This window comes from Gopherus flavomarginatus, chromosome 10, assembly GCF_025201925.1.
Source record: "Gopherus flavomarginatus isolate rGopFla2 chromosome 10, rGopFla2.mat.asm, whole genome shotgun sequence".
NCBI lineage: Eukaryota > Metazoa > Chordata > Testudines > Testudinidae > Gopherus > Gopherus flavomarginatus.
Genome location: NC_066626.1, coordinates 38,498,301 through 38,516,550, shown reverse-complemented (window position 1 = coordinate 38,516,550; position 18,250 = coordinate 38,498,301). Strand labels below are relative to the sequence as shown.

The 18,250-nt window shown below is 41.7% G+C and overlaps 1 protein-coding gene across 4 annotated transcripts in view; it reads left to right on the top strand.

The window, feature by feature from the left end:
• Positions 1-18,250, top strand: part of AGPS (alkylglycerone phosphate synthase) — a 199,176-nt gene that overhangs the window by 133,977 nt on the left and 46,949 nt on the right. For all 4 annotated transcript variants that reach the window (XM_050969017.1, XM_050969018.1, XM_050969016.1 and 1 more), the window contains 2 exons: positions 2,297-2,373; positions 15,183-15,295. In XM_050969017.1, the coding sequence (XP_050824974.1) occupies positions 2,297-2,373; positions 15,183-15,295 (190 nt within the window). The remainder of the gene's footprint in view (positions 1-2,296; positions 2,374-15,182; positions 15,296-18,250) is intronic.

Below are 18,250 nucleotides of genomic sequence, written 5' to 3'. Positions count from 1 at the left end.
TCCACTCTCTTTTCCAGACTAAACAAACCCAATTTTTTCAATCTTCCCTCATAGGTCATGTTTTCTAGACCTTTAATCATTTTTGTTGCTCTTCTCTGAACTCTCTCCAGTTTGTCTACATCTTTCCTGAAATGTGGCACCCAGAAGCTACATAAGCTAACTGTTATACTCCACAGGCAAGAAACATTAGTATCAGTATAGGATTGGTCCTGCTGCAAAAAATACCCCCATACTAATAATGTAAGTTTAAATTTGAGGTGTAATTAAATGATAGGCAGCATTAGTTTAAGATTAAGGAAAAGATCATCATTACTGTTGCTTGGCCCACTAAGCTGTCAACAGCACTTTCCTAGTAAGTTATGCGCTAAGGAATATAGTTGTAATTCAGTGTATATGGACATGTGTACATAACTATAGTCAGTTTTAATCGTATATAAATCTATGGGCATTGGTATGCAAGTCTACTCTAGACGGCTATTTCCAGTTAAAGTAAAAGCATATGCATTGCTTGTGGAATTGTGTATGCATTGTGTGTTGAGGAACTGAAAATGAGTGAATGCTTGGTACTATTGGTTTATGGATGTGAATCAATGCAATGTGATTCACCTATGAAGACTTATGGTTTAGATGCCAACTACCTGAGATTTCTCACTGAAGTGATAGCATGACAGTTGCCTTCAGGAGAGGTCTCAGGCTATTGGCTTCCTGATTTAAACTGGAGGATGCTGATGGCAGCATGTTTTTAGTGAGGGACTTTAGTCCTGGAAGTCACTTACCCTTTGGTCCAACAAAGTCAGGTGGTGTGGAACTTCAGGGTATGTAGCAGGGTCTGCCTGTTCCCTCCAGGTTTTTGAGGAAGTGCTTTGAGGGGTACATGAAGTTAGGGAATAGTAATGACTAGTCCCAGTAACAGGAATGAGTGGGGGGTGCATAGTTCTTAAGGACTTAGATCTTTGATATCTTCTGTATTCTATTATACTGAACATGTACCTAGAACAAAGAACAGATGCATTTTTAAAATTTGAAATTGAAAGTTTAGATTTAAAATTTACTAACATAGTTGAAATTATTTGAAAACTGGTCCTCCCACTTAGTGGCTTAGACCTGAGTTTAGGGTTGTTTCACTTATTCTAATTAACTTCACAAGGACTTTAAACAGCTCTCTCCACTGTTTTAAGTGTTTGAGATAGTTAATGGCTGCCAGAAAAACAAACCCTGAACCTATTTCTTAAGCATGCAAAACATCTTCGAGTTTCTTTTAAAGGTTGTGGTTGAGTGAGTAAATGTCCTTTATTGCCTTAACTGATGCAGCCTTTTTGTGTGTCAATTTTCCATGCACATTTGTCATTATTCAAATGTATATAGAGGTGTACTTTTTGCAACTTGTTCTTATCTTAGTATGCAAAGGAGAGTTGCTCTTTTCAGTGAAGAGGAAAGAAGGCTAATGAATTACTGAGGTTCATATTTTTTTTATTTAGGAGAAAATACTTTGAAGTATTTTACAAGGAAGTATTTGGAAATACCATGTAAACAGTGCATAACTTTTTTATGAATTGGGCTCACAGCATGTAAGCCAGATGTAAGGCTATTAAAATAAAGCAGTGATGGGAATTCAGACATTGCTAGTAACTGAAAACAGTGGAAAACACAATGGAAAACACAATAAAAGGCTTTCATCTCAATTCAACCCAGTCCTGAGGCATAGATGTTCATTTAACAGACTCCAAGATGCCATTTATATTTTCTGGTACCTTTTTAATTCTGTGTGTGATTAAGGAAGCAATTACTAGTTTTATGTAGAAGTCTGCCCAAGTGTTATAACCAAGAAGGGGAAAACTCTATACACTTCGTTTTTGGATATCTGTTTCAATGATTTGGCATAATTTAAAAAAAATTAATAAAACCAGCAACCATTAATTTCTATTCCAGTAACAAAATGGAGTGTGGTTTAAATTTTCTCTTTGCCATATACTTGTGATGACCTGAACTAAGATTAATCAGAATTACATGTCTGAATGAAGATATGGTAATAGGATACATTTCTACACACTACTCCCCACATATTCCTTTTGAATAACAATTAATGGAAAAACATTTCTCTGAAATCTCAAAGGAGATTTCTTCATTATTAAATTTTAAGTTACAAAAAATAAAATGTTCAGAGTCCTTTGTCAGAGCTTTACCAATAAATCCCTTATCAGAGTTCTTCGTTACGTGGTGAAATATGATCAGATTTATGAAAATCTTGCTATTATTATTACCTTGTTAATGTACTCTTCTTTTTCCACCCCCAAAGGGCATGCTCTTAAACCACAGGTTGCTTCAATTTTTACGTCACTTTTGGATGGGCTGAAAAAATTCTACATCACAAAGGTATTTAATATTAATTTTAATGCTATTTAGCAGTTTAGGATTCAGAAAGTTCCTAGTACGTTGTCTCATGAATTGAGGTGCCCTTGAAATGTAAAAGTGTAACTGCAGAAATTTCGCATAATGGTTCATCCAAGAAAATGGGGGGATAGCTTGTTTCACTATGAAGATTCCTATTGTGAATGCTAGATTGCAGCAAATTAAACTAATTGACTTTTTCTGTGCAATAATAATTTTAAAGTATAAAAACTAAATACTTGCACTACTTCACATGTTCAGATTTGTACAAACATTAGGTGAAATAGGTATGATCTTTCTACTACTCCCAGTGTAATGTGGGATAAAGTTCATAGATTCATGGATTCCAAAGCCAGAAGGGACCATTGTAATCATCTAGTCTGACATACTTTATCACATAGTCCGTAGAACTTCCCCAAAATAATTCCCAGAGCATATCTTTTAGAAAAACATACAGGCTTGATTTAGAAATTATCAGTGATGTGGAATCCACCATGACCCTTTTGTAAGTTGTCACAATGGTTAATTATAGAATCATAAAAATGTAGGACTAGAAGGAACCTCAGTAGGTCGTCTAGTCCAGTCCCTGCCCTGAGGCAGAACTAAGTCTGACAGGTGTTTTGTCTAACTTATTCTTAAACTTCTGACAGATACCACAAACTCCCTAAGCAATTTTCCCGTACATAACTACTTAGTTAGGAAGCTTTTCCTAATGTCTAACCTAAATCTCCCTTGCCACAATTTAAGCCCTTTACTACTTGTCCTGACCTCAGTAGTTTAGGAAAACAATTTATCATGCCCCTCCTTGTAACAGCCTTTCAGGAACTTGAAGACTGTTGTGTCCCCACTCAGTCTTCTCTTCTCTGGAATAAACAGACCAATTTTTTAAATCTTTCCTCATAGGTTGTGTTTTCTAGACCTTTAATAATCTTTGTTGCTCTCCTCTGGACTTTCTCCAGTTTGTCCACATCATTCTTGAAGTGTGAAGTCCAGAACTAGACAAACTACTCCAGTTGAGGCCCTATCAGTGCTGAGTAGTGCTTCTCATGTCTTGCTCACAACACTCCTGCTAATACATCCCAGAATGATGTTTGCTTTATTTGCAACATTACATTGTTGACTTGTATTTAGTTTGTGATCTTCTATAACACCCCCATCCTTTTCTGCAGTACTCCTTCATTGGCAGTCATTTCCCATTTTCTATTTGTGCTGTTGATTATTCCTTCCTAAGTGTAGTACTTTACGTTTTGTCCTTATTGAATTTCATGCTATTTATTTCAGATCATGCCTCCAGTTTGTCAAAATCATTTTGAATTCTAGTCCTGTTCTCCAAAACACTTGCAACCCCTCCTAGCTTGCTATCATCTGCAAACTTTATAAGTGTACTCTGTATGCCATTATCTGAACCATTGATGAAGCTATTGAAAAGAACCGGACCCAGAACTGATCCCTGCAGGACCCCACTCATTTTGCCCTTCCAGCATGACTGTGAACTACTGATAACTACTCTCTGGACTCTCTGGAATGGTTTTCCAACCAGTTATTCATGCACCTTTATAGGAGCTCCATCTGGGTTGCATTTCCCTAGTTTATGAGAAGATCACGCGAGACAGTATCAAAAGCTTTACTAAAGTCAAGATATACCATGTCTACCTCTTTCCCCCCTCCGATCCACAAGGTTTGTTACTCTATCAAAGAAAGCTATCAGGTTGGTTTGACATGATTTATTCTTGACAAATCCATGCTGACTATTACTGATCACGTTATTATCCTCTAGATTTTCAACGTTGATTGCATAATTTTCTCCATTACCTTTTTCCAGATATAAAAGTTAAACTGACTGGTCTGTAATTCTCTGGATTGTCCTTATTTCCCCTTTTGTAGATTGGCACTATATTTGCCCTTTTCCAGTCTTCTGTAATCTCTCTCATCTTCTCACTTTTCAGAGATAATTGCTAATGGCTCAGATATCTCCTCAATCAGCTCCTTGACTATTCTAGAATGCATTTCATCAGGCCCTGGTGACTTGAAGACATCTAACTTGTTTAAGTAATTTTTAACTTATTTCCCTATTTTAGCCTCTGATCCTACCTCATTTTCACTGGCATTGCCTGTTAGACGTCCAATCACCACCAACCTTCTTGGTGAAAACCGAAACAAAAAAGTCATTAAGCACCTCTGCCATTTCCACATTTTCTGTTGTTATCCCCCTCTTCTTCCCCCCTCACCTCCCCACCGAGTTCAAGGCCTATCCTGTCTTTGGTCTTCCTCTTCCTTCTAGTATATTTGTAGAATGTTTTCTTGTTACCCTTTATGTCTCTAGCTAGTCTGATCTTGTTTTGTGCTTTTGCCTTTCTAATTTTGTCCCTACATACTTGTGGGACTTTTCATCTTTTTGTCATTTGACCTAGTTTCCACTTTTTGTAGACTTTTGTGTTTCACAACATTGAAGATCTCCTGGTTAAGCCAGTATGGTCTCTTGCCATCCTTCCAATCTTTCCTACGTGTGGCGTCTCAATGCGGAGCACAGAAAATTCTCACACAACACAGCTGTAAGCAAGTAAAAAATCTTCTCTTTTATTTTTACTTCTACTTCCTTATATAGTTGATTTCAGTTACATAAGGACTAGCCATGCATACTGACGTTGTACATACTGATCATATAATTGGACAAAAGCATACTATCACGCGCGCAGCATGCACAAAGCAACAATCCTGTAGGCACCATAAAAGGCCCTGTTTACTGTACTATGCAAGGTCAGATAAAACTCAGACAGTCACATGATTATAGCAAGGGTCCCAGTATTTTTCCAGACTGACTTGACAAATTGCGGCCTAAAATACACGATAGTTGCCCACAATTCCCCCCTTTTTATTAAATGCAGAGTCTACAAGGCGCTGCAAGCTGCGCTGAATACACTGAATTATGCAAGGAATAAAAAGTATCAATAACAGGATGCCCAGCAAAACAATAATAAATGTATGAGCCAAAGACACAAGCCAGCTGGGCCAACCAAAACCTGCGAGCCAAGCCCACAGGGGATCATTATTTTGTTTTATGCTTAGCGCATAAGCTTTAAGCATAGCAATTTGCTGTTGAATACGATTACTATTATCAGTCAAATTAAAACAACACATTTCCTTTACAGCTTCACATCCCAAATGTTCTTGCAACAACAAAAAGTCAATAGCCGCTCGATTATCCAGGACAGCATGCCGCAATTCCTGCTGTTCCTGGTTCAATAATCCAATAGCACTAGATGTGGTATTAATGGTTTTAGCCAATAAACAGGCAAGCTCAGCCAAATTTCTCCCATATCCTACTGCCAAGCCCGGAAGACCCACCAATGAAGCAGCTAAAGAAACATATTCAGCCTTACTAAGCAGGGTCACATTCCCATTACATTCAGGGGTCAAAGGGGAAGCACTTCGTTTAACTCGTGAGTGGGTGGTTCGATCAAGCAGGGTTGCAGAAGGCATTATAGGAACCAAACGACTAAGGCAACATTGGGTAGTAGACAAATTGGCAGGAACATAATTAAACGTACGACTTCCACAGGTAAAGAACCACCCACTAGGCAAAGGGACATGAGCATAGTTACTGGTTACATTTTGAAGGGTTGTACAATTCCATCGTGCTGGCCCAGTAGATAGACAGCCTTTTGTTGGGCGGTGGTTGGAGCAATTTACTATACGTGCACACGTATTATTGGGATGGTTAGCAACAAAGGGGGTATAAAGTTGCACAGCGTCCGGGCGAAGAGAATAACTGGGGGTACCCCAGTCTATAAGCGTGGTATATTGTATCATTGATTTATTAGACGCTGTCCGATACCACTGTAAATTACACAAACCAGAAGATCTCGATATAGGTAAATCCTCAGGGGCTTTGCAAACAGGCACAAGGCATGTGCCCAACAAGCCATGCATATCGGGTGCAACAGTTAAGCAGAATTCAGATTGATTAAGCACATTAGCCAGCCGCACCCAAATATTATAGCGCAAGCGCTGCTCTAAATCCGGCACGGCTGCAGCAGGCATTAAAATCATACAAAACAATAGTCCAATTATCCAACACATCTTGATCTCAAGTAAAAAGAAAACGAAGGTCTGGAATATCGTCGTCCTGGTTCGTGTCCTCCGGGTCACTCGGTGGGTCACTCGGTGGTTGCTCCGGGTTACTGCGGGCAAGCCACGGTCGAACCCACTTCGCGGGCAGCCATCTAGGACCTGTAGCAGTAGAGACACAAGCATAACCCCTTCCCCATGTTAATAAATCCGCGGGACCTTGCCACTTTTGATCTGTATAATCAAACCATCGGACTTGTGGACGGGGCAACTGACAATCTTGGCCCGTGGCACCAGCAAGGTGCCGCATAACTGGTGGGACATTATGGGGTCCCACCTGTAGCCAATTAAGCACATATAAAGCCTTTAAAAGGCGAGCATGGGGTGTACGGGACAATGGATCAGCATCGGGGGCAACTCCCCCTTTCTGTTTTAACAAAAGAAGTTTCAGGGAGGCATGAGAACGTTCCACAATAGCTTGGCCGGTGGAGTTGCCAGGCACACCGGTAACATGGGAAATTCCCCATAGAGAAAGAAAGTGAGCTGTACGACGAGAAATATATCCAGCACCATTGTCAGTCTTAATGGACGCGGGAATGCCCATAACAGCAAAGCAAACCTGCCAATGTTTAATAACATCTCGGGAGCCAGTACTGGTCAATGCTGTTGCCCATATAAATCCTGAAAAGGTATCCACTGTAACATGAACATATTTGAGGGAGCCAAACTCAGAAAAAAGGGTAACATCAGTTTGCCAAATTTGTAAGGAGGACAAACCGCGAGGGTTAACACCGGAGGCAAGAGAAGGGGGTAAAACATGTTGCTGGCAACTAGGGCAAGAGGCCACAAGGGCACGGGTAGTGGACAATGGAAGCTTAAATTGTCTGGCTAAGGCACGGGCGGACTGGTGAAAAAAGTCGTGTGAGAGACGAGCCTGAGCAAAAGAATCAGGAACATGGACCGAACCAACCAATTGGTCAACAATGGCGTTGCCCTGGGCCAGACCATCCACAATACCAGAATGACTGCGAATATGAGTAATAAAATACGGACAGGAACGGGCATCAAGTAAATGCCAAAGTTTTAAAAGGGCCTGCCACAGGACAGGATTAGGCACTTGTTTCAAAAGAGAACGTTCCAAGCGGCTTGTAACACCCACAGCATAAAGGGAGTCACTAACAATATTAAGGGGGGTGGTAGGCCACTTAGCAAAGGCACGAATAATGGCTTGAAATTCTAAAACTTGCAGAGATCCTTCAGCGACCACCATTTCATGATGCCAGGCACCGGCGGTATACCACAAAATGGCGGCGCGAGCCATTTTGCCGCTTGCATCAGTAAACACAGTAAGTCCCTGGACAGGGGAAGATTGTCGCATGACAGCCTTTTCCAAAGGAATGGTCACTGATAAAAGGCGGTGAGGGGGATAGTGATTGGTAAGTCGACCAGTATAACTCAATAAGGCAACAGCAAAAGAAACATCAGTAGCAAAAATGTGAGACAATAACGGAGCATTAAAAGGCACATAAATAACATCAGGATCAGCTCCCGTGATTGCAACGGTACGGGAGCGAGCGGTCATAAGAAGCGATGCAATAGCCTCTAGTCGAGTGGTAACCGTTTTGGAAAGTTGGGAAGAGGGAAAAATCCATTCAAGGCAAACAAGGGGATCAGGAAGATCAGGAAGCCATTGAAAAAGTAGCGCCTCCAGGGAGGTATCTCTGGAGAGTATTGCCAGGGACACAGGCGATCCCGGAAGAATACGACCGGAATACCGAAGGGTGATCTTATCGGCAATAATACGAAGAGCAGCTTTATGGTGCGGTTGCAAGGATCGAGGTTCAGTTGGATCACGGCCTCCTTTAAGAAGTTGAAGAAGGGGAGCAAGGTCCTCATTAGAAATGCCGCAAAGTCCACGGACCCACTGTAAGTCGCCAACCAGACGTTGGACATCATGCAGATTGTGAACGGTGAGATTAAAAGTCAGTTTTTGAGGTCGCACAATGGAGTCCGTAATGCGCATGCCTAAATAGAAATAAGGCGCTTGCCGCTGAACTTTGTCCGGAGCTATAGTGAGGCCAGCAGACTGCAGCACAGAGATAATTTCCGAAATAGCTGTTTCAGGATTAAGAGTTGCTGCAGCAAAAAGGATATCATCCATATAATGATAAATAAGCCAGTCGGGATGTGCACAACGAAGGGGCAGTAATGCCCAGGCCACGTAAAACTGGCAGATGGTGGGTGAGTTTTTCATGCCTTGCGGAAGCACTGTCCATTGATATCGTTGAGCAGGCTCAGCTTTGTTTACGGAAGGGACTGAGAAGGCAAATTTATCCCTGTCGTCAGGATGAAGAGGGATTGTAAAGAAACAGTCCTTTAAATCAATTATAAGTAGAGGCCAGTTGCGCGGAAGCATCGTAGGGGTAGGTAAGCCTGGCTGGAGGGCCCCCATATCCTTCATAACTGCATTTATTGCTCGTAAATCATGCAGCAGACGCCACTTTCCCGACTTTTTGGGGATAGTAAAAATTGGAGTATTCCAGGGGCTCAAAGAGGGTTCGAGATGACCCTTTGCAAGTTGTTCTTGAACCAGTTCGTGTACATGGGCGAGCTTGTGAGCTGGTAACGGCCACTGAGCGACCCACACTGGAGTAGAGGTTAACCATTCCAACCGTAGGATCGGCCGCCCCTCAATGGCCGCTAAACAAAAGGTGAGTTTTGTAAAACGACTCCCCACTGGCTTAAACAGTCACGGCCTAAGAGCCAGACGGGAGCAGAAAGAACATAAGGACGCACCTTTGCAGTTGTAGCAGGGTCCTCATCGTCGCAAATTGTGATATAATACGTACTGATGTGAGTGGGTTGGGTTCCACCAATGCCCCTAACCGAGGTTGCGGCATCTTGTAAGGGCCAGGAGTCGGGCCAAAACTGAATCGGGACAACAGTCACATCAGCCCCAGTATCCAAAAGGGCATCATGTCGGATCTGGCGGCCATCAGGGCCATGTAGACACACCATCCGGGAAGGTTTACGTTGAGTTACTGTCATGGCAAAAGCTACCTGTGGAGAATCTGTAGAGCCAAATCCATGAGGGCCACGTTCCGTTAATTTAGTCTTTGGCACGGAACTGCGAAATGGGATTAGCTGAGCGATACGAGTGCCAGCTGCAATATTAACTGGAGGAAAGAGGGCCCGGACCATTATTCCGATGTTTCCAGTATAGTCCGCATCAATAAGGCCAGGTAGCACAAAGATTCCTTGTTTAGACATAGAGGAACGGCCGATTAGAAGAGCACTAAGTCCGTATCCCAGGGGGCCATTCACTACCGAGGGAACGACTTGCACCTTATCGTTGTCCAACGTTACATCTGCGGCTGTGGCCAAGTCCACTCCGGCACTTCCTCGGGTGGCTCCTGTGAGGTATTCCAAACAACCGGCTTGGGGTTGGGAGATACTTGTATCTTCGCGCCCCCCCGGCGGGCGCTCCGCGTCCCGTTTCCCTGAAGCGGTGTACCGTCCTTCTTGAAACGAGACCGGCACTCAGACGCACGGTGTCCAAATTTGTCACAGCGATTACAGGTTCCCGCAAAAGCCTTTGTCGTGTTTTCGGTCCCCGCCCGCGCACTCTTATTTGGGCAATCCTTTTTCATATGCCCCGGCTTTCCGCATGCAAAACAAACTCCGGACGGGCGGGAAGGCTTACCGGGTCTCACCAAAGGCTTAAGGGCTACCGCCAACGCGGATGCATGGGCCTTTGCATGTATTTCTGCTTTATCTGTTTCTTCATATATTGACGCTCTGCTGCAGGCCTCCACCATCTCAGTCAAGGAAGCAGTTTTTGGCAGGGTGGCTAGGATACGACGACAAATGGCGTTGGCATTCTGCGTGGCAAGATCGAGCCCAACGGCTGTTTTCGCCTCGGCTGTCAAGTTTGGGGAGCGATCTATTGCTTCTCGAAGTCGGTCAAGGAATGTGGAATAAGACTCTGAAGGGCCTTGGACAATTTTTGCATACGGTGGAATCGGTTTACCAATTTGAGGCACATCTTTAAAAGCGGCCAAAGCCAGTCTTTGCGATTGCTGTAATACTCGAGGATCAAGGCGGGCTTGTCGTTGTGGATCTGCATAAGCACCAGTTCCCATAAGCATATCCTGAGTAGCAAAACGTAGCGGATTATTTATATCCAATTCAATATTCTGTAGCATAGCCAGCTCCACACGCTTTGACCAATTATCCTTCCACAACAACCGTTGAGTGGGTGTTAAAAGCATATCTGCAAACTTTGACGAATCGTAAGGGCACATAGCTTGTCCAACAAATACCTGCTCCACGAGAGACTGCACATATGGATTATTCATGCCATAAGACATTATAGCCTTCTGTGCCTCACGAATGAGTTTCCAATCCAATGGTGCCCACTGTCGCCGGGCAGGATTGTTTGGGTCCGGCATAATAACCGGAAAGGCACTGGGTAAAAATTCCCCTTCTATGCGTGCTTCTTTTATAAGTCCATGCCATCGTCGGACCGGATCAGGCGAGCCCGCTCCAGCGCCTGTAGAGGAATACACCGGTTGGGTCGTTGGACGCGGCGGAACCGCGGGTCGCGAGCCCGCTCCAGCGCCTGTAGAGGAATACGCCGGTTGGGCGGTTGGCGGGACTGCAGGTGCAGTCGCCGGACGCGGCGGAGCCGCGGATGGCTGGGTACGAAAAGGATTGCCGTGGCTCGGATATTGCAAGGGTCTCGGGGGCGCGGTCAAAGGTCGACCTTGTGGTTGCCCACATTCTCCACGGCACCCCAAACGAAAGCAACGAGGACAAGGAGCATCCAGCGATGGAGTTCCATGGATACCACACGCCCAATCTCCACAGGTGCGACAGGGAACGGCGACACCGCCCGTACGCAAGGTGGGGTCCGGTGGCTTAGTTTTATGGGCCTTATATTTCTCATAGTCCTGCAAAGTCTTTAAAAGATGAGATTGAGGAGGGACAGGCTCTCCCGCCATACGGGACAAGTGATTCAACATCTCCTGCAACTGGTATCCTTGCCGCCTCATCTCCTCACGAAATTCCGCAGATTCCAAATAGGTAGGGTGATCGATATCCATCTTGCCAAAAGAATTGTCCGAATCCGGAGGAAGAGGGACCGTGCAAGGATCAATGTCAGTCCCATCAGGGTCAAAACCAGGTGCGGTAGGGATAACTGTGTCCTCTCCTGGTGCAAAAAATTCTTTAGCTCCGACCGGGAACACAACGGGTGACTCGGGCAGCACCACAGACGATTCATCCTTATCCCCAGCCGGGGACTCAGCGGGCGGCTCAGGCGGCACCGCAGGCGGCTCGTCCGTCTTCTTCGATCGGAAAATCTCCTCCACGGCGGCCTGAACTCCTGCTTCGGCAGCGAGTGTCTCCACTATTTTCTTTGCCTTGCACCATATTTGACTAAGGGAGACAGCCTCCTTATTGCCGTGGGCAACCGACTCCCATAGATCTGATCCAAGTCGCTCCCAAACAGTCTTGTCGAAGACAGTGTTCGGGGTGATAAAAAATCCTCGTCGCTGCCCCCATTTAAGCAGACGGGACAGTGGTTCAGGGGAAATCTTTTCTCCCTGCCTTTCTGCTGTACGCAGCAGAAATTCGTGCACTGTCTTTTCCTCTACTGACAATGCAGAACCCATATTTTCTTTATAATATGCGGCCGCTCACCTGTGAGCTCACGAACGTCACTCTCGGACGACCAGGAGCCGATATCCCCTCGGTACCTCCTGCCACGGCCACCACCTCCGCTTTTCTTCTCTCGAGCACTCCGACCAGGTCCTGCCGGATCGGATCACGTCGGGGTCACCAATTGTGGCGTCTCAATGCGGAGCACAGAAAATTCTCACACAACACAGCTGTAAGCAAGTAAAAAATCTTCTCTTTTATTTTTACTTCTACTTCCTTATATAGTTGATTTCAGTTACATAAGGACTAGCCATGCATACTGACGTTGTACATACTGATCATATAATTGGACAAAAGCATACTATCACGCGCGCAGCATGCACAAAGCAACAATCCTGTAGGCACCATAAAAGGCCCTGTTTACTGTACTATGCAAGGTCAGATAAAACTCAGACAGTCACATGATTATAGCAAGGGTCCCAGTATTTTTCCAGACTGACTTGACAAATTGCGGCCTAAAATACACGATAGTTGCCCACACCTACGCAGTGGGATAGTTTCTTCTTGCCCTTAATAATGTCTGAAAAATTGCCAACTGTCTTCAATTCTTTTTCCCCTTAGACTTGCTTCCCATTGGATCTTACCTACCGACTCCCTGAGTTTGTCAAAGTCTGCCTTCTTGAAATCCATTGGCTTTATTTTGCTGTTCTCCTTCCTATCATTCCTTAAAATCATGAACGCTACCATTTCATGTTCACTTTCACCCAAAAAGTAGGTGCCTTCCACTTTCAAAAATCTCAACCAGTTCCTTCCTATTTGTCAAAATCAAATCTAGAACAGCCTGTCCCCTAGTAGCTTTCTCCACCTTTTGAAATAAAAAATTGTCTCCTGTACATTCTAAGAACTTGTTGGATTTGTTGTGCCCCGCAGTGTGTTTTCCCAACAGATGTCTGGGTAGTTGAAGTCCCCCATTACCACCAAGTCCTGTGCATTGGATGATTTTTTTTTTTTTTTTTTTTTTTTAAAAGCCTCATGCACCTCTTCTTCCTGGTTAGGTGGTCTGTAGTAGACCCCTACCATGACATCATCCTTGTTTTTTGTCCCTTTTATCTTTGCCCAGAGACTTTTAACAAGGCCATCTCCTATTTCCATCTGAATCTCAGTCTAAGTGTATATATTTCTAATATATAAGACAACACCACCTCCTTTTTTCCTTGCCTGTCCTTCCTGAGAAAGCTATACCCTTTTATAGCAATATTCCAGTCATGCATATTATCCCACCAAGTTTCTGTGATGCCAACTATGTCGTTTATTTACTAGCATTTTGAGTTCTTTCAGCTTATTCCCCTTGCATTAGTATATATCTGTCTCAAACATCTGTCTGTTTCCCATCTATATAACTGGAATAATAACTTGCATCATACCTATGTTGTGAAAATAAATTGTTTGTGACCCATTCAGATGCTACAGTGAGCACCATAGAAAAGTCCATGAGGAAATTAGTAATCCTGTATCCAGAGAAGGGTTTGATTAGTGTGAAGTAAATAAGGCCACACATTGAACGATTAGCATAAAACAAAATATTGAATAGCTGCTTATTCAGTGAGCACTGTTATTTTGTGCAGTGAACAAGACAGTTTGCTGTGGAAAAAATAGTAATGATCATGTAATTAGTGTATCTTAATACAAGCACATGAGAGCTTAATTAAAGCTTCACAGGTAACTTTAGTTCTGGTATTTGCAAACTTTTGGATGCCTTTCTTTACCACCTAGAACTAGATAACATTATTAATGTAGTTTTTGTATGTAATAATGTGTTTTTATGCATCATTTATGTGCATACTTAAGCTAATGTCCATTATTAATTTGATTGTATGTTTATCAATTCTGCCCTGACAGTAAAATTATTCTTTTCGTGTACCTCTTTTCATTCCCCTTTTATTTCTGTTTGTGTGCTTAGCTCTCTCCCCTTATACAACACACTTCTTAGTCGGTACCCATTTCTTTCACCCTTTTTCCACTTGGACAATAGGAAGGGCCTTCTGCAACCGCCTCCTATTTTATATTCTTCCTCATTTCCTTTCCTAAAATTTTCTACTTGGTGAAAGCTTTCTGGAGCCAATGAATACTCTTTCAGTGACTACTAAAGAGCAATATACAAGCCTGTCCCTCTCCTAGAATGTCTTCAGTGATCTTTGACCAAAGCTCCAAATTCCCATTCTTGGAACAAGAGACTAAATGCACTTCCAGACCGAGAAACCATCAAACCACTTGATGAAGTTTCTTCCCCTACTGCTTTTGCACATGTGGTATACTCCTCCCCCACTTTTTAAATTCTGCTTCCTTATTTCCCTTTTTTCCTTATAGTGCCTTCCCTGGTCCAGGATTGTACGAATGATAATGCTTCTGGCAACAATGCTTGACTCATGCTTCTGGTTGCTTTTCTTTAGCATTTTTGTAGAGTAATACTAAGGGGGAATCAAAGGGGCCACACGTTCCCTTCTAACTGCTTGGAGAATCAAGGCTACAAATGGATAGGTTCATCTTTCCTCTCTGCCCCTCTATTCAAAGTGCCTTTAGCAGTGCAGAAGCTTGCCCTCTGCAAGTCCAGTAGAACGAAACTGTCTGGGATCAAGTCACTGCCACCTCCCAGTGGTGTTGAGGTGAAAGCAGTAACTTTCATAAGGCATAATTTTCATATGGAAGAATTTCTAAGAGGAACATAAAATTCCCTTGTTCCTGTGCTGCGTAAAACACCTCCACTTAGTAATTTGTCATATAACATATCAAATGTCTGTCCTTCATCAGTTGTTTAGTGTGGTGCACAAAAATTTCTATAAATGATGTCAAGAGTGCTTGAAAATAGACTAGAAATTATCTGAAATATTCTGTGCAATTTGTTTTCTTTAGTCGCTATCCTATTCCTATCCCACAAGAATACTTGCTAACCCAAAGTGACTTTGAGTACATTGTATCTACATGTAGTTGAAGGAAAAAGTAGATTTATGTAAGCCTAGATTCTGCCATGTGGACTATAACATGATACAGGTATTTTCTTTTCACAGTTTAAAGGATTTGATCCGAATGAACTGTGTGTAGCTACATTACTCTTTGAGGGTGACAGAGAGAAGGTTCTTCAGCATGAAAAGCAAGTTTATGATATCGCTGCCAAATTTGGGTATGATTTTCAAGGAATTTTATTTCTGATATGGAGTGTCGGTTACATTTCCCAGTTAAAATTAGGCTACTGCATTTTTAAGACAAAAACACAATGGAAATTTTTTTGTCTCGTATCCTTAAACCATTTTATAAAGTTAAAATGAAAATCTGTAGAATTTGATATATAATGTTCCTTTTTATAAATATAACTTTACAGTTAATAGCAATTTAACTTTGATTATCATTTTAATGTGAGAAACTTCAGTTTAGATATACAGTTTATTACAGTATCTGACTAAATATAGAATCTAAAATTTTGTTAAAGCTTTCTGTCATGCTAATCATAGTATTCAGACTTGTAGACCTGGAAGCTGACTGCTATTTTGTGACACTAGACTAATGTCTTTCCTAAAGCACAGAGGCGGGAGACAAAATTGTAAGGTTAATATTTGGCAATATTGACTAGAGCATATTAAAAAAAAAAAACTTGTTTTAAGGGGAAATTGTGTTTAATCAAAGGAATTTGATGAATTAGCTGCATCCCACCCCTTGTCACTGATTGTGTTGTGCTGTTACAAAGAGACAGAAAACATTTCACTTCAGTAATGGGCCGAGTAATGATAGGGTGGTTTCTGTCCATCTGGCTTGATTGATGAAAATCATGGTGAAAATCTCATTTGTCAGAACTACATTTTTATTTCCTTTTTCAACAAACTTTGCTATTTACTCTGCTTACTAATAATTTTAATTCTACTTCTTAGTTGCACTTTTTATACCTTCTGAATAAAGCTGTCAGTACTGTGCTTTATAAATTCATATTAAGTTTTTCTGTGCTTCTAGACCATCTTTTCGAACTCGCACTACAAACCAAATTTTCCCTAGGTGGTTCAGAAAACCTTGTTTAACATAAACAATTTGGTATCCTGGTCACTCTTGAATATTTAAAATTCCTTTGATTTTTTTATTAGCTTTTTTCCGTTACATAGAAAAATACATGAGAACATCTGAGTGCTTGTCTTTGCACCCTTAAATTAGCAAATGCCAGTATTAAAGCTGCTAGTGCAACCATAAATCATCCCCCTGTGTGTCTATATTATAACTGTTTGTTTACACAATCACATACTACTTTTTCCACAGGACCCCTGTTTCAGTCAGTGCACTGAAAACTGGATCTTATAAATGGAAAGTGTTAGGCAACCTTATCGATAGGTGGAGCTACCAGTTCTGCATATAGTAATGAAAGTGAGGCTTTAATTTTGATCAGTTTAAGCTTCTAGCTCCATTTTTATTTGTAAATTGCTTTCATTTTTGTCCCTCTTCACTGGGGGTTTCTTTTCTAGACCACAGTCCTGAGGAGTCATGCCACTGTGTCTTTAAAACAATTATGATACACTTTGTTGCAGCCATAAGATTCAAGACAACGAAAAATAGGACACCTCTCTCAGCACTGTTCCTATGTTGGAGGGTTTGTGTTGCTGCTGAGCAACAGAAGTCTCCCCATCTCTTGCCTTTTCTGTGGCCCCAATGTCTTTGCTCACTCATACCCAAAGCACCTTTGCGACTTAATAGTCTACTATTATAGTCATTCCAGTTTTGCTCACCTGGTGAGTACAAGAGTATGTAAATCCAACATATATCTTAGTTATGAATTCAAGGAGCCACTATTAAGATATCTGTGCAATGATGTAATTTCATATATTTGAACACATCTGTATTATGTGCTAGACATCTCGGCATACTACTTATTATCTCAGAACTTTGTGGAAGAGCTAAGATGGAGTTCTCATAATTTTGGATCATGTCACATCACATAACATATGTGCTGAAATATGTGTTTAAATAATACTCAAAACTTTACTTTCATTTTTAAAATGGAAATAGAACTATGGAGAGAGAAGTCAATTTAGTTCAGAATTAGGAAATATTTAATCATTAAAAAAACCCCAAACATTAAGACCAGTGATAAATCAGTCTGCATCTTTTCAGTTATTTTTCCATAGTAGTAATTTGCTGGTAGAGATTATTTGTAAAAAGACTAAAAAATGAACAAAGTAGGGCTGTCGATTTAACTCATGCGATTCATTTTTTTAATCGCAATCATTTTTTAAGTGATTCATGATTAATGGCACTGTTAAACAATAGAATAGTATTTGAAATTTATTAAATATTTTTTGATTTTTTTCTAATTTTCAAATATATTGATTTGTATTACCACACAGAATACAAAGTATATAGAGCTCACTTTATATTATTTTTATTACAAATATTTGCCCTGTAAAAATGACAGAATAAATGGTATTTCAGTTCACCTCATACAAATAAATACTGTAGGGCAATCTCTTTATTGTGAAAGTGGAACTTACAAATGCAGATTTTTTTGTTTTTGTTTTGTTACATAACTGCACTCAAACAAAACAATGTAAAACTTTATAGCCTGCAAGTCCACTCAGTCCTACTTCTTGGTCAGCCAATCGCTAAGACAAACAAGTTTGTTTACATTTACAGGAAATACGTCTGACTGCTTCTTATTCACAGCATCACCTGAAAGTGAGAAAAGGCGTTCGCGTAACACTTTCGTAGCTGACGTTGCAAAATATTTACATGCCAGATATGCTAAACATTCATATGCCCCTTCATGCTTTGGCCACCATTCCAGAGGACATACTTCCACGCTGCTGATGCTAGTTAAAGTATTAATTTAAATTTGTGACTGAACTTCTTGTGGGAGAATTGCATGCGTTTCCTGTTCTGTTTTACCTGCATTCTGCCATATTTTCATGTTATAGCAGTCTCGGATGAGGACCCTGCAAGATCACTTTCACAGAAAATTTGACAAAATGCGAAGAAGGTACCATGTGAGATTTCTAAAAATAGCTGTGATGGGTTGGATCACAGAAACCCCCTTGAGACTGCCACCTGATGTGCTGGGACTAACTGAGCCTGTTTTCCCAGCAAGTTTGGGACTTTAGAACCT